Source organism: Neovison vison, chromosome 3, assembly GCF_020171115.1.
Source record: "Neovison vison isolate M4711 chromosome 3, ASM_NN_V1, whole genome shotgun sequence".
NCBI lineage: Eukaryota > Metazoa > Chordata > Mammalia > Carnivora > Mustelidae > Neogale > Neogale vison.
In genome coordinates, this window is record NC_058093.1 from 198,568,442 (window position 1) to 198,581,567 (window position 13,126).

A 13,126-nucleotide genomic window follows, 5' to 3' on the forward strand; every position below is an offset into this window, starting at 1 on the left:
TCCAGGCACGGGGTGAAGCCACTGCCCATGTCAGCTAATCTGAACCTCGGAATCCTACAGTTACCTTGCTCAAATAGGGGGGATACTGAGGCACGAGGCGGTAAAGCCACGTGTCTGAAATCCCATGGCTAGAATATCATTAAGGCAGGACACAAATGCAAGTAGTCTGGCTCCAGAGCCTGTGCTCTTAACTACCCTCCTACACTGAGGCACAGAGAGGTTAAGTAGCTTGCCCAAGGCCACACAGCAGAAAGCATAGCGCTGGATGTCAGACCCTGCACCTTCTGACTTTAAACAGTCCTGCAGCACAAGGACTACTCAAGTCCATCTGGACTTGGAGGAGAAATCCTTAGGGAGCCCGATAAGAGGCGAGGCAGGGAAGCCAAGACCGGAGCTGGAGGGAGCAGGGCACAGATAGATCCCGAGCGAACAAGCAGCTGGTCTTCAACAAGCAATGGATGCTGTGCCGAAGTCAGTGTCTGACTCAGGGGGCGGAGTGTGTGAAGTGTCAGGGGAACGGTGGGCTTCCCGCAGCCTTGGGGTCCAGGCCTCCGCCTGCAAGCATGCCTGGAATTATGCCTCCCACTGGCGCCGTGCATACCACGGCAGGCAGCCTGGAGGTGGTGAGCCAGCAGACGGGACAATTCCCACTGCCCTGAGTCCAGGGTCCTGCAGCCCCAAAGACAGAGAGGCCTTCCTTGGGGCTCCTGTCACCCTGCCAGGAAGAAAGAGGGGACTGCCGAGTGCTTACTGCACGCCGACACCGCCCGGGCCACCTTGCGAACATCCTCGCCGAGGGCCGAACCCACAACTCCGCAGCTCCACACTGCGAATCGGAGAACTGAGCTTGCCCCACGGGGCTAAGGAAGCAGCCGGCGTCATCCAGCGAGCTGAGAGGAACATCTGGAGGTTCTAGACTCCGGGGGGGACCGGCCATCCAAGCAGCCCGGGGCCCCGGGCATACTGAAAGAAGCCTCTGGAGCCAGGAGGCGGTGCCCTGAAGGTAACCTTCCAGAAGTGTGTGTGTGGGAGAGGACTGAGCCCCAGGAAGGTCACAGGTCTCCGGACTCAGGCCCCTCCCCTTCCTCCCAACTTCCTGCCTTAGCTACTACGCTAGGAGCCAGGACACCGCGCTCCTGCCTGGCTCTTAGGGGCATTTACTTTCCTGTGCCTTGACTTCTCCTCTTCCACACTCTGCCTTCTAGACTCAAAAAAAAGGGGGTATCTCATAAACCCCGCCTACAAAATGGGCTGCTGGAAAGAGTTAGAAGGCATGGGGCTGTATTGGGGGAAGGGGGAGAGTCTCCAGATTACAGACCCAATGCTGACCTCCTCCCAGCTAAGGGCAAGTGGCCCCAGCCGGGAAACCTACTGAGGACAGCAAGAACCCCCCCAACCGCCAGGGTGCCCAGAATTCTTCTTCCTCCCTTTCAGGTGTAAGCAGGGCTAGGCCACCCCAGCACAAAGCAGGGTGGTCAGGGACTGCGGGAACCCTACAGCCTCCACAACACTCAGGACAGACACGCCCCACCCCACAGCTGCCCCAGGGCCCCGCTCACCCCTGGCCTCAGCCTCCTGCCCGGAGTGGGTGGTGACCACTGGGTCCTGTCCAGCCACATCCTGCGTCACTGACAGCCCAGCGGGGGAAGAACAGGCGGTGTTATGGGTCAGCCGGTGACCCCAAACAACTGGGAGAAGGCCCAGCTGAGCCAAAGGGCAGGAGGGACAGCAGGAGAGCAGGGGCTGCAGGGACCGCAGGGAAGGGGGTGGGAGTGCAGTGGGAACCCAGCAGGAGGCGACAAGACAGGAGAGAAGCCAGAGGCCTCTGCCAGGGGTCCTCAGGCAGCTGCAGGAACAGTAACAATAGCGAGGAATAAAAACGCGGACGCACCAGGAAGAGCATGCGCCGGGCCCCACCATGAACACTTACCATCGTTGCATTTAATGCCCATGAAAATGTAGGAGATGGGTGCTCTCATGAACCCAATTTACAAATTAAAAACTGAGCCTCAGGGGCGCCTGGGTGGCTCAGTGGCTTAAAGTCTCTGCCTTCATTTCCGGTCACGATCTCAGGGTCCTGGGATGGAGCCCCGCATCGGGCTCTCTGCTCAGCAGGCAGCCTGCTTCCCCCTCTGTCTCTATCTGCCTCTCTGCCTAACTGTGATCTCTCTCTATATCAAATAAAATAAACAAGTAAATAAAAACTGAGACTCAGAAGGGGTGACCACTGGGCCTGGTTCCTCACCTACAGATTGGGAGCGTACAAGGCCCACCCCAGGGTGACCGGAGCAGCCAGGGCAGGCTCCGCACAGAATGTCTGTCCTGCCCTATGTGCCCAGTGAGTGAGAGGCCACGGTTTTGTTGTTGCTTCTGGTGATCACAATAAAGGTCACGGCACTACATGGCAATAACTCGCCCCCAGGAGCATGCTCCTGGGCCCTGGGCACACAGTAGGTGCTCAATAATAGAGGCACCCATGACGGGGGCGCAGAAGCCTGAAGCTGAAGCCGACCATCTCCCAGCCGTGTCTCGCCTGAGGCTTACGGTTTAATCTTCTGGCCTCAGTCCCCTCATCTGCAAAATGGGATAATAACGCAAGATGCTCTTTCCCTGGGCTGTTTGGGAGACTCTGAAGATTCCCCCGGGGTCAAGTTCTTGTTATAGGACTCCATAATGTGCCCGGCTGGCTCTGAAAAGCATCCATGGGGCCCAAACCCTCAAGAGGCCACTGTGTCTGGGCCACTGGGTTCACATGCTGCTGGAAAGGCCCTCCCACGCCACTTCCTCTCCTGATGAGGAGGAACCACGCCAAGCTGCACGCACGCATGCACACACACACACACACACACACACGCACACAGAGAGAGGCCAGCAGAGCCAACCTCTCCCCAACGGCAGCTGCAAGGCCTCACCACCCGCCCCCTGCCCCCGCTAAGCTGCCAGTTGCTTGTACGGGGAGGCCCAAGACCCTGAGAGCCCTCTGGCAAGCACCAAAGACGTAGTACCCAGTAGGTGCCCAATAAATGCCAACAGACCAGAAGCGAAGGCCCATCCTTACAGCCACACACAGCTAGAGAAACAGGCAGAGGAGAGTTTAGCAGAGCCGACCGAGGGCACACACGCGTGCAGGCCAGCAAATGAGACCACTTCTGTCTCCCCATGGGGAGGTCAGCCCCGAGAGAAGGGGCGGCTCCTCGGTGAGCAGAACCAACACCTCAGGTCTCCAAGTCAGGGCTTCAGAGACGGGACGCGTTCTGAAGTTCATCCTCGCAGGGCCCCAAGCATCACCACAGTGAATGAGCTCCAGAGCCAAGAATCAGGGAGCAGAGGGTCTCCCAGCAATGCCCACCCACCCCCCAAAAAAGCGAGAAGGGGCCCAGGGGAGGCTGAACTGCCAGGAAACTGTATTCAGCAGGTGCCCCATGTTTGTACACAAATTCCCCTACTGGCTCTGAAAGACAGAGATCCCAGCTCACCCTGGCCCCAGTCTCCATCTTCCCAGCTTTCAAATGGGAACTGAGAGATTCAGCAAAATTCCAAATGCCAGTGGTCTCTGCCATGGCGCCCCTCGTCCCCTCAGGGGACACAGGGAGCCCTGGCTGGCCACCGCTGGAGACACGCCAGCCCTCATGCGGACTCGGTGAGAGAAGAAGGCCCCAAAGGTGGCCCCAGGGAACACACGCTCCCCTTACTTACCGTGTGGGGCCGGGCAATCTGCACAGGGTAGGAAATGCCATGGGGCGGGTAGCGGGGCTCAGTGGCCCTCCACGTTTGCGCCACAGGCTGCGTGGATCCCGACATGGCGGTGAGTGTCCTGGGGCTCTTGGGCCCCAATAATCTCTCAGTGGTCACTAAGGTTAAATGCCAGTCCTTGTCATCTGGTTGTGGGTCGCCCTGTCACAGGCACCTGAGAGAAAACGGGAGAAGAAACAAGATCAGCCACAGGGCAATGGCCCTTCCGGGGACCCTGGTGGGGCCCCCTAGTCGTTCTTTCGGTCCCTGAGGAAGGGCCAGCACACAGGCCCTCCTCCATGCCACTGGGGCACTCCCTGCCCACTGACAGCGGGAGACGCCACCGGCATGGGAGGGACCGCTGAGCCACAGACCAGGCCAACCGCGGCCACCAGAGCCACATCATGGAAAGCCATGACCCCACCCCCAACCAAGGCCCTCACCCAGCAGGCACAGGAATCCCCGCTCTGGGGACGCTGCCCCCCACCAGATGGCTCCCGGGCATCCTTAGCCCCCTGACCTCACCCCGTGGAACCCCAACACTGTGGGCACTGCTTCACCCATCGCCAAAGGGTCCCAAGGGTCCCCCCCCAACCTCACCTCATGGAACCCCAAGTCTATAGGGCCCACCCCCAAAAGCGTCCCAAGCCCTGTCGACCACCCGAACCCACCCCAGGACCTCTGCGTGTTTCTGAGTCACCAGTGCCAAGTTTTCCGAAAGCACCCAGTTCTGGCAGGCAGCTGAACCTGTCCTGGGAGGCACGGCCAGGGTGAGGCACACATGAGTGTCCTGGGCCATGGTGGGCAGGGTCAGCTCCAGCAGGACCCAGGTCACAGTGGGACCCCGCAGGCCTGCCTGGGCCTCTCCGCGACCCTGTGCAGGAGCAGAGCTGGGAGTGAGGGGTTGGGCAGGGGCGATGAGGGGATGGGGTGCAGGTGGGGGAAACAGCAAAGGACACGGGCAGGAGCCAGCAGGGCCCCAGATGGCTGCTGGGAGCCGGGTAAACACTGCCTTCCTCGGGGGAGAAACCACCCGAGTCTCCAGGCTAGAACAAATCTTAAGCAACAGTCCAGTGTCTTTAGAGGTGGGGAAACTGAGACTCGGGAAGAAGAAAGGACTCAAGTCAAGGGAGCAAGGAGGCCCTAGGTCAGAAGCAGCGTTTGCCTGGAAATCTCTAGGGGCCTCCATCCCGCCCAGGATCCATCTCTCCCTCTCTGGCCACGGCTTCACGGGCCCGCTAAGGTTACCCTCAGCTCCGCTGCCCAAGCCCAGAGCGAGAGCACACCCCACCCTCAGCGGCCCCTCAGAAAAGTGTGTCCATCAGGCTCCGCCGCGTACAGCCCCATCCCGCAGCCTAGGAAACCCCAAAATGGCACAGAGCCCCCACCCTGGATGCCCTGGCGTGCTGGGGAGGGCTGGGGTCGCATCTCCCGCGATCAGCCAAATAGAACACACCCCCAGCTCCCCGTCACCTCAGGGCGTCCCTCATCGCCCTCCCCTGCCACTGACGAGGTGGACGCCTCCTCTGAGATGGACGCCTGGACCTTCCACCGGTGACCGGCCTGGTGGGGGCCTAATGTGAAAGAATGCTGGAGGGAGGGTGGAGATGGCAGGGGTCAGAAGAGGAAGGAGACCCCTATCTGGGGGCCTAACTGTGTCCCACTCCCCACCCCCATCTTCCATGGCTGTAGACTAGGCAAGTCCTTTCTGGGAACCATCCTCCCTCCTCGGGCTCCAAGACTGGTCACGGGATCCAGGCTGGACCAATCAGATTCCTGAATCCCCTGGGCCAGGGATTGGTTCAGAGATGGGCATGTGACCGAAACTAGGCCAATGAGAAGCAGTCTTGAGAGTTTTGCTGGAGGAAACCAGGAAGAGGCGGGGTGCTCTGAGGCCACCTCATGGCAGGTACCTGCCCAACAACGACACCAACTGGCCACAGGACGGAGCTGAGGGTGGAGAGAGCATAGTCGGGTCCTGGAGACAGCCATGCCTGAAGGCAGTAGAAACCTGCTCCTGTGTGTTTTGTTTCGCCAGCCCAACCTGGGTTTCTGTCACTTGCCACCACAAGTTCTGACTCACCCAGCGAAGAAAGGAGTCAGGGACCAATACACCTACAAGCACCTCAGGAAGTTCCCTCGTGGGCTTGTCCCAGCCCACAGGAGGCACCGTGTAATTTTTATGAGCATAGGAACACCTGCTCGGCTAACGCGCTACGAGTATCGCTCTCACTAGAACCTTCTCTGTACTGGCTCTAGCCGGGGGGGGGGGGGGGGTGTTAGTGATGCTTTGATGTGGGGGAAGGGGACGGACCTGCGCTGCCAGTTCCCACCAAGGGCAACGGGGCATCTGTCCTGCAGCCCAGAGACAAGCAACTGGCCTTGAGAGAGGGGCCGGTGTGGCCACTGCTGCCGGACCCCTGTTCCAGAATTCCCACTGTTCCAGTTCATTCCAAGCCCAGGAGACACCCCCCCCCCCGCCATCCAATGCAGCGATGCAAATTCTAGTCTGCTCTCTCTGGGCTTTTAGCAGTTGCCTCCCTCTCTCCGAGGGGGTGAGGCCAGCACGTTGGTGGGGGAGACGCTCACACTCCTTGCCCCCCTTCCGAGAGCACCTCGGGCAACTTCCAAATCGCTATTTGACTCTACACCGCAGAAGGCGGCCGAGAAGGCTGATTTTCCCACAGCCTTCCTGATTGCCGCCTCTGCCAGAGGCTCACGCGTGTGGTACACGTGGGCTCCAGGAGCCAGGGAGGTGACACCTTTCCAAATCAGCCCTGGAGAATCCTCGGCGGCATCCCCACCCCCGCTCACGCCAAGGCCAGGGTCTGGCTGGCTTCCCACTCCCTCGAGACACACGGTACATCCACCGCCAAGTTTGGGAGGGCTTCAGCCATCAACAGGTCACCCCAGCAGCTCCCTGACAAGTGTCCTCCCACGCATGTCATCCCCAAAGCCAGGGGACTCTGGCTTTCACCACGAGCTTACTTAAGAAACCCAATTTCCATCCCTTCCAACCTCAATCCCATTTATTGCCAGCTCAAAAAAAAAAATTTTTTTTTTTTTTTTTTTTAAGGAAAACATTTTGGCGGCTCCTCCGAAAGTTAAACATAGAATTACCAAATGACCCAGCAATTCCAATCCTGGGCACATACCCAAAAGAACAGAAAACTAGGACTCAAACAAATGCATGTATACGAACGTTCACAGCATTATTCGCAACGGCCAAAAGGTGGAAACAACCCAAAAGTCCACCAACGGATGAACGGACAAAACAATTGTGGCCCATCCATACAGTGGAACATGATTTAGTCACAAAAAGAAATGAACCACTGACACAGGCCACACCACAGACGAACCTCGAACACATCACGCTAAGAAAAAGAAGCCGGTCACAGAGGGCCAGATCGTGCCTCGGTCCACGTCCAGGAAGTACCCGGAAGAGGCAAACCCATAGAGACGGAAAACAGACTGGAGGCTTCGAGGGCTGAGGGGGTGAGCAGGGACTGCCGATGACCCCCAGGTTCCCAGGTTCGCCACACAGTGAGGGAAACGTGTTAAAATTAGGTAAAGGGAGGATTTGCATCACGCTGTGAATGGAAAAACAAATTGAAGCACTGACTTCACGGAGGTTTGAATGTGAACCACAAGAAGAAATAGAACACTCCTTCATCAAAGACACGGGGCGGGGAGGATGAGGGAGCCCCAAGGGACGGCAGGGGGGCACCCCGGATCTGGACTGGGCTGGAAGGTGTTCTGAAGACGAACCCAGACAGCTGCAGGGGTAGGACGGGGCAGGCCTGATCCCACTGTGGGTCTGGTGGCTTTGGGGTCCGGAGAGGGTAGTGGGCACCCGTTTATTTACAGAAACTTTGGGGGCTGAGCCCCAAGTGAATGAATAAGGCAGGGCCCAGCCACAGAGGGTCTCAGTGCCCCCACAGGGTACCACAAGCAGCAAACTGTGAGCTGAGAGGAAGGAGGAAGCCCACCCAGTCTAGCCCAGCCTCGGGGAGGGCGAGGGGGCATCAGGGAGCTCTTCCCAGAACGGGCACAGGACGGTCAGAGGGAGTCAGAGGGAGGCCGACGCCCAAGCGGGAGCCCAGAGGTGAGACCAGGCCCCCACACACTTGAGAAATACATTGAGTGAGCACAAGGCAGGGGACGCACCATCGCTCAAGGCTCCCGGGACATGGCAAGGATGGATTCTGTTCTCGGGGCCCTGAGGAGCCACGGGCAGTGGTTGGGGAAGTAAAGGGTCCGTGTGTTTCCAAGCAGCCAGCCAGGAGGCCTGGAGGCTGCTGCGGACATCCAAGCAAGAGACGACGCTGGCAGGACCGGAACTGTGGTCACAGAGCAGGAGAAGCAGGCAGGAAGGTTGGGACGGAGCTCACCGAGGGACAGGGACCCTCCGGCCTGTTGGGAGGAGAGCATGCTTGGGAAGTGCTGCCGTCATGTCTGGTAAACAGCAGGTGCTCAATGAGGCCAACTCAAAAAGGTCAGGGCTCCAAGGAGAGAAGATGGCACTCGGGAGAGGTTAAGAACTTGCTGAGTCAGGTGGCAGGAGATGCTTCTGAGCCCCAGAGCCCCAGACGGGGCCACGAGAGGCCCATCCAGGCCTTACACACCCCAGCCACAAACAGCGACACCAGGACCACTGAGGGCCCAGAACTGCAGGGCTGCCCTCGGCAGGGGGTCCCATGCACAGACCAGAATGGGGCTCCCCGTGAATGGCCCATGGTGGGGCCCCCCACATACACCGCAGGGGCTCCAGTGTGGCTCCCCACCACACCTGCCCGGGAGGCAGCATCCAGCAAGGGCCCCTGGGCAGTCCCCGGGAGAGCCCACGGGCTGCGGGTCCCCTGCGCCGGCAGCCCCCAGTCCTAACCTCCCAGCCCATGTGCCGTCCGCTGCGTGGCCTTGGTAAGGCTTCCAGAGCCGCAGGAAGAACCTCGCTGCTCCAGGTTCTGTCTGCCTTGATCCCTGCTGCACCCCAGAGCCTCTCAGTGGGCCAGGGACACAGCAGGTGCTCGACCAGGGAACCTGTCCAGGCAAGTGCCGGCAACACCAGGTGAGGCCAGAGCCTGCTGCCCCCCCACATTCCCCTCCGGCCCCAGGCCAGGACGCCGCAGCCCCACAGGCACATTCCATAGATTTTCCATGTCTGGGGAGGGTGGAATTACAGCAAGCCAGCAAGGAAGTCTCTGAGAGCGGGTGGGGGGGGGATGCGGGCAGGGGGGCCAGGGTGTGCTTGTTAAGGTACCGAGACCGCTGAAATGTGCCTGGGAGACTTCAGACCTGAGCCCAGCCTTCGGAGAAGATGAAAGGGCAGCTGTCTGCGCCACACAAGCCTGAAACTTTCCCGTAACTAATGGGCGCAGACATCGGAACTTAGGGCAGGTGGGGGAGCCTCAGCTGTCGGCAGAGAGAAGCCCCCAGCACACGCACATACAGGCACGCTCGCCAGAATCCTCTCAGGGGCCGGGCCAAGCCGCAGGTCCCACAAAGGGGATGGGGTCTCTTGCACCCCCGCCCCCACGTTCCATCCGGACCGGAGAAACATTCATGTGGCAGGAACCCCATGGCCCCCCTCGCTGCTGCCCTTGAGCATCTAGAAGGGCGTGGGACCGTTCAGTAGCTACTTGACCAACATTTGGTTTGGTTCACTGCTGAGTGCCCCGTGAGTATGGGCACATAGTAGGTGTGCTGGTTTCCTGGGACAGCGGTGAACAAATGACCGCACGCTGGATGGCTGAAAGCCACCGAAACGCATCCCCTCACTGTTCCGCAGGCCAGGAGTCCCAAATCGAGATGTAGGCAGGGCCACACTCCCTGCCCCAGAGGCTCTGGGATCCTTCCTGCCTCCTCCAGCTGCTGGTGGCCCCTTGGCCTGGGGCCGCCTCACTGCCATCCCTGCTGGTCATCACCTGGCCCTGTCCCTCATGTCTGTGTGTCCTCTCCTCTGGGAAGGACCCAGTCACTGGGTTCCGGGCCCGCCCTCATCCACTAATGACATCTGCAAAGACCCTCTTTCCAAATACGATCACATTCCCAGATTCTGGGTGGACGTGAATTAGAGGACTAGAGTTAGATTTAGCCCAATAAGGTCGGTGCTCGATAAATGTTTTGTTCACGGCCAGAATCCAGAGCCTGGCACGGTGCCTGGCACACAGTAGGCATCCGGCAAATATCTACCAAACAGCCCGGGCCCGGGAGAACAGAGAGCTGAAGCCAGCACGGGCCACGTGTGCGCGGGGCCTGTTCTGGGATGTGAGGTTAGGATTTGGCGGAAACACCAGCTAGAACAAAGTTGACTGTTTACACCTTGAGTTTCTAGTTCCCTTTTTTTTTTTTTTTAAAGACTTTATTCCCTTATTTGATAGAGATCACAAGCAGGCAGAAAGGCAAGCAGACAGAGAGAGGAGGAAGCAGGCTCCCCACTGAGCAGAGAGCCCGATGCAGGGCTCGATCCCACAACCCTGAGATCATAACCTGAGCTGAAGGCAGAGGCTTAACCCACTGAGCCACCAGAAGCCCCGAGTCTCTAGTTTCTGGCGTACTGTAAGAATGGGGAGCCCGCCAACTATCTGCCTCCTGGCGCAGGGTGGATGCCCGGGATCCGGCTCTCGGCAGAGCCCCAAGACAGAGAGCCCCACGGGAGGTGGCCCCAGTGAGCCCAGAGGAGCCCACACGACCCCCGAGAGTGGGAGGCAAAGGCAGAGTCCCTGCCCCTTGCCTCCACAGCTCACCAGCTTCAACCATGGTTCCAACAACCTTAAAGGGCAAGTTCTGAGACACAGTGGCAGAAAAAGACCCCAAATCCTTGCTGAGTTGCCATTCTAGCAGGCAAGACAGGAGTCACAATAGGAATGCTGGGAAGTGTTTGTGGCATGGAAAAATACAGAAGCATGAGAGGGGCAGACAGAGGACATGGCGGGAGGAGGCGTGATGGTTGAGACAGCCTCACCAGAGAGGGTCTTTAAGTAAAGACATGGAAGGGAGAGAAAGGGGAGAAGGGAGGTATGCAGATGTCTGGGGAAGCTGCTTCAGGCAGAGGGAACAGGCAGTGCAAAGGCCCTGAGGAGAGGAAGGAACAGCAGGGAGTCCCGAATGGTAAGAGTGGAGTGAGCCGGGCCCCATGAGGTGCCACAGCCTCTCTCTCTGAGCAAGAAGGGAAGGGGTCACCCCTCTGGGCAGCAGTGATGCTTGAGGTCTCCTACATCAAGCCAGCCCTGGTGCCCCTGTGTTAAAGGAAATTTCAGCCGCTCCTTCCATCAGGAGGTCTCGGTCCTGGGGTCTCTGAGCATCGTATGTGAGTAAAAGGACCAGCCCATCTGGAATCTTAGCATTATTACAGGCACCATTCAGGGTCTCAAAGAAAACGGGCTCCTGCACCCCCTCCCACGCAGGCAGGATCAGCGGCCACTGACCCAGCACAGAGCTCCTTGGGCTCCCCAAGGAGGAGCCAGGAACCCAACCAAGCTTGCTTGTGGCTCTGTCCAAAGAGTCGCAGCCGTGAGGGGCTCAGGGTCCGCACATTCAACACTCAGGAGTGCCGCCTACCCGTCCCCAAGCTGAGGCTGGTCAATACACGCCCATCCCGGACGGGTCTCTGCCCCACTCTGGTCAGTCGGGAGTATCTGAGCATCTCGGATGTGCAGACACCATACCAGGCCCTGGGGTCACGGCAGCAGACCAGGTGGGCAGAAACGGCTGCCAGCCAGAGCTACCATCCAATGCCAGGCCTGACCCGGCAGAGCAAGCAGCTCCTCACCCCAGGTACTCAACAGAGGATGGATTGGGAGGGAAGGACGGGCAGGTGGACGGATGGATGAAGGAGAGAGGGAGGGAGGAAGGGGAGAGGGAGGAGGCGATGGATGGATGGATGGATGAATGGATGGATCAAACAGGACAGACAAATCAGCAGAGGGACCTCGATTTAACTGTCTCACCATCCATAGTTTTCTGGGTCTCACTTTTTAAAGCAAGCCCCAGAGCCAAGCCTTCTCGCATCCCACTGATACCCCCACATCAGGCTCCCAGTGAGGCACAGCTGGGGACACACACAAGCGCCGTCATGCCCATGAACCCCCAAACCTGCACAACTGCACCCCAAGTCCCCTCCAGTCCCGAACTCCAGAATCAGAACAGAGAGAAAACAGAACACTGAGAAAAGAGCCATGGAAAGCTCGACACCCACAGATAAGTCCCCCCAAATGAGGGCCATGACTCAAGTTCCCTCTGTTACGCGAAATATGGAGGGGAGGGGCGGGGGGAGGGCAAGTTGACAATGATGAAGGGGGCGATGTCTGTCGCTGGGCAGGTGCTAGCACTCTCCCCACTTTGCAGATGAGCAAACTGAGGCTGGGCCCGACGAAATGAAGGCCAGAGCAAGTCCCCAGGACAAGGAGGGTATGCAAGATGGTGGGGGGGGGACCTGCACCCAAACACAGAGAAAGCAGAGGGCTTCCTGCGGGAGGGGTGGGCTGGGCCTAGCAGGGTCTGGACGAGGGAGGAAGAGGCTGCTCACTCAACACCGGCTTTCTGCAAGTGGGGAAACTGAGGTCCCGGAAGAGGCAGGCACGCACGCAGGCTGGTGCTTCATGGCCAGACTCTGCCTTCCTCGGGGGGATCCCACAGCCCACGCGGTCCGGGCATCCGGCGAAGTGGGCCGGGTGGCCCGAGCGGAGCCCCCCTCAGACACCCCAGGGGAACAACACCCAGGGCCGTGGGGACAAAAGCTAAGTGTCCAGAGGGATGGCCGTGTGCCCCGACAGAGCCCTGGACTGGCCACAGCCTGCACCCACCTTCTAGGGCAAACCAGAGGCCTGGTAGCAAACACACCCCGGACACCTGGCCCACCTCTCTCGTCCCTTCAAAAGGATCCCCAGCCACAGCTAGAACCCCTGCCGCCCCAGATTCTCCTTCACTGCCCGCCCCCGCAGTTCCTCTGAGCGGCCGCGATCTATCCACAGTCCTACCTGCGCCACAGGTGACATTCATCAGGCACCCACACTAGGGGCAGGTTCCAATCTCCCTCACCAAACTGGACTGCCCCGATCAACAGATCAGGAAACCGAGGCTCAGAGAGGTGGACTCATTTGCCTGAGGTCACACAGCCAGAAGGCAATCAGGTCCAGCCACGCACACCCTCCCCAAAGGGAGCAGAAGAGAGGCCCAGCTCAGGGCTGCCAAGGAGGCCCGCTTGGGTCTCCAATCTCACTGGTACATTTGTGTCCACTGGGCCGGGCCAGCTCGGCTGCCCAGCCCTGCCCACCGCCCCCACTCTCCCCACCACAGTCAGATCTGCTCACAATCACTCCCTCCCGGACCCCTTCCCCTGCCTGTCAATTTTAAAGCAGGGGGGGAGAGAGATAAGCCACAGTTGTGACAAAGC

The 13,126-nt window shown here is 59.3% G+C and overlaps 1 protein-coding gene across 9 annotated transcripts in view; it reads right to left on the reverse strand.

The window, feature by feature from the left end:
* Nucleotides 1-13,126, reverse strand: part of NCOR2 (nuclear receptor corepressor 2) — a 207,698-nt gene that overhangs the window by 139,578 nt on the left and 54,994 nt on the right. For all 9 annotated transcript variants that reach the window (XM_044243522.1, XM_044243527.1, XM_044243526.1 and 6 more), the window contains exon 3: nucleotides 3,697-3,907. In XM_044243522.1, the coding sequence (XP_044099457.1) occupies nucleotides 3,697-3,801 (105 nt within the window). In that variant the 5' untranslated portion in view covers nucleotides 3,802-3,907. The remainder of the gene's footprint in view (nucleotides 1-3,696; nucleotides 3,908-13,126) is intronic.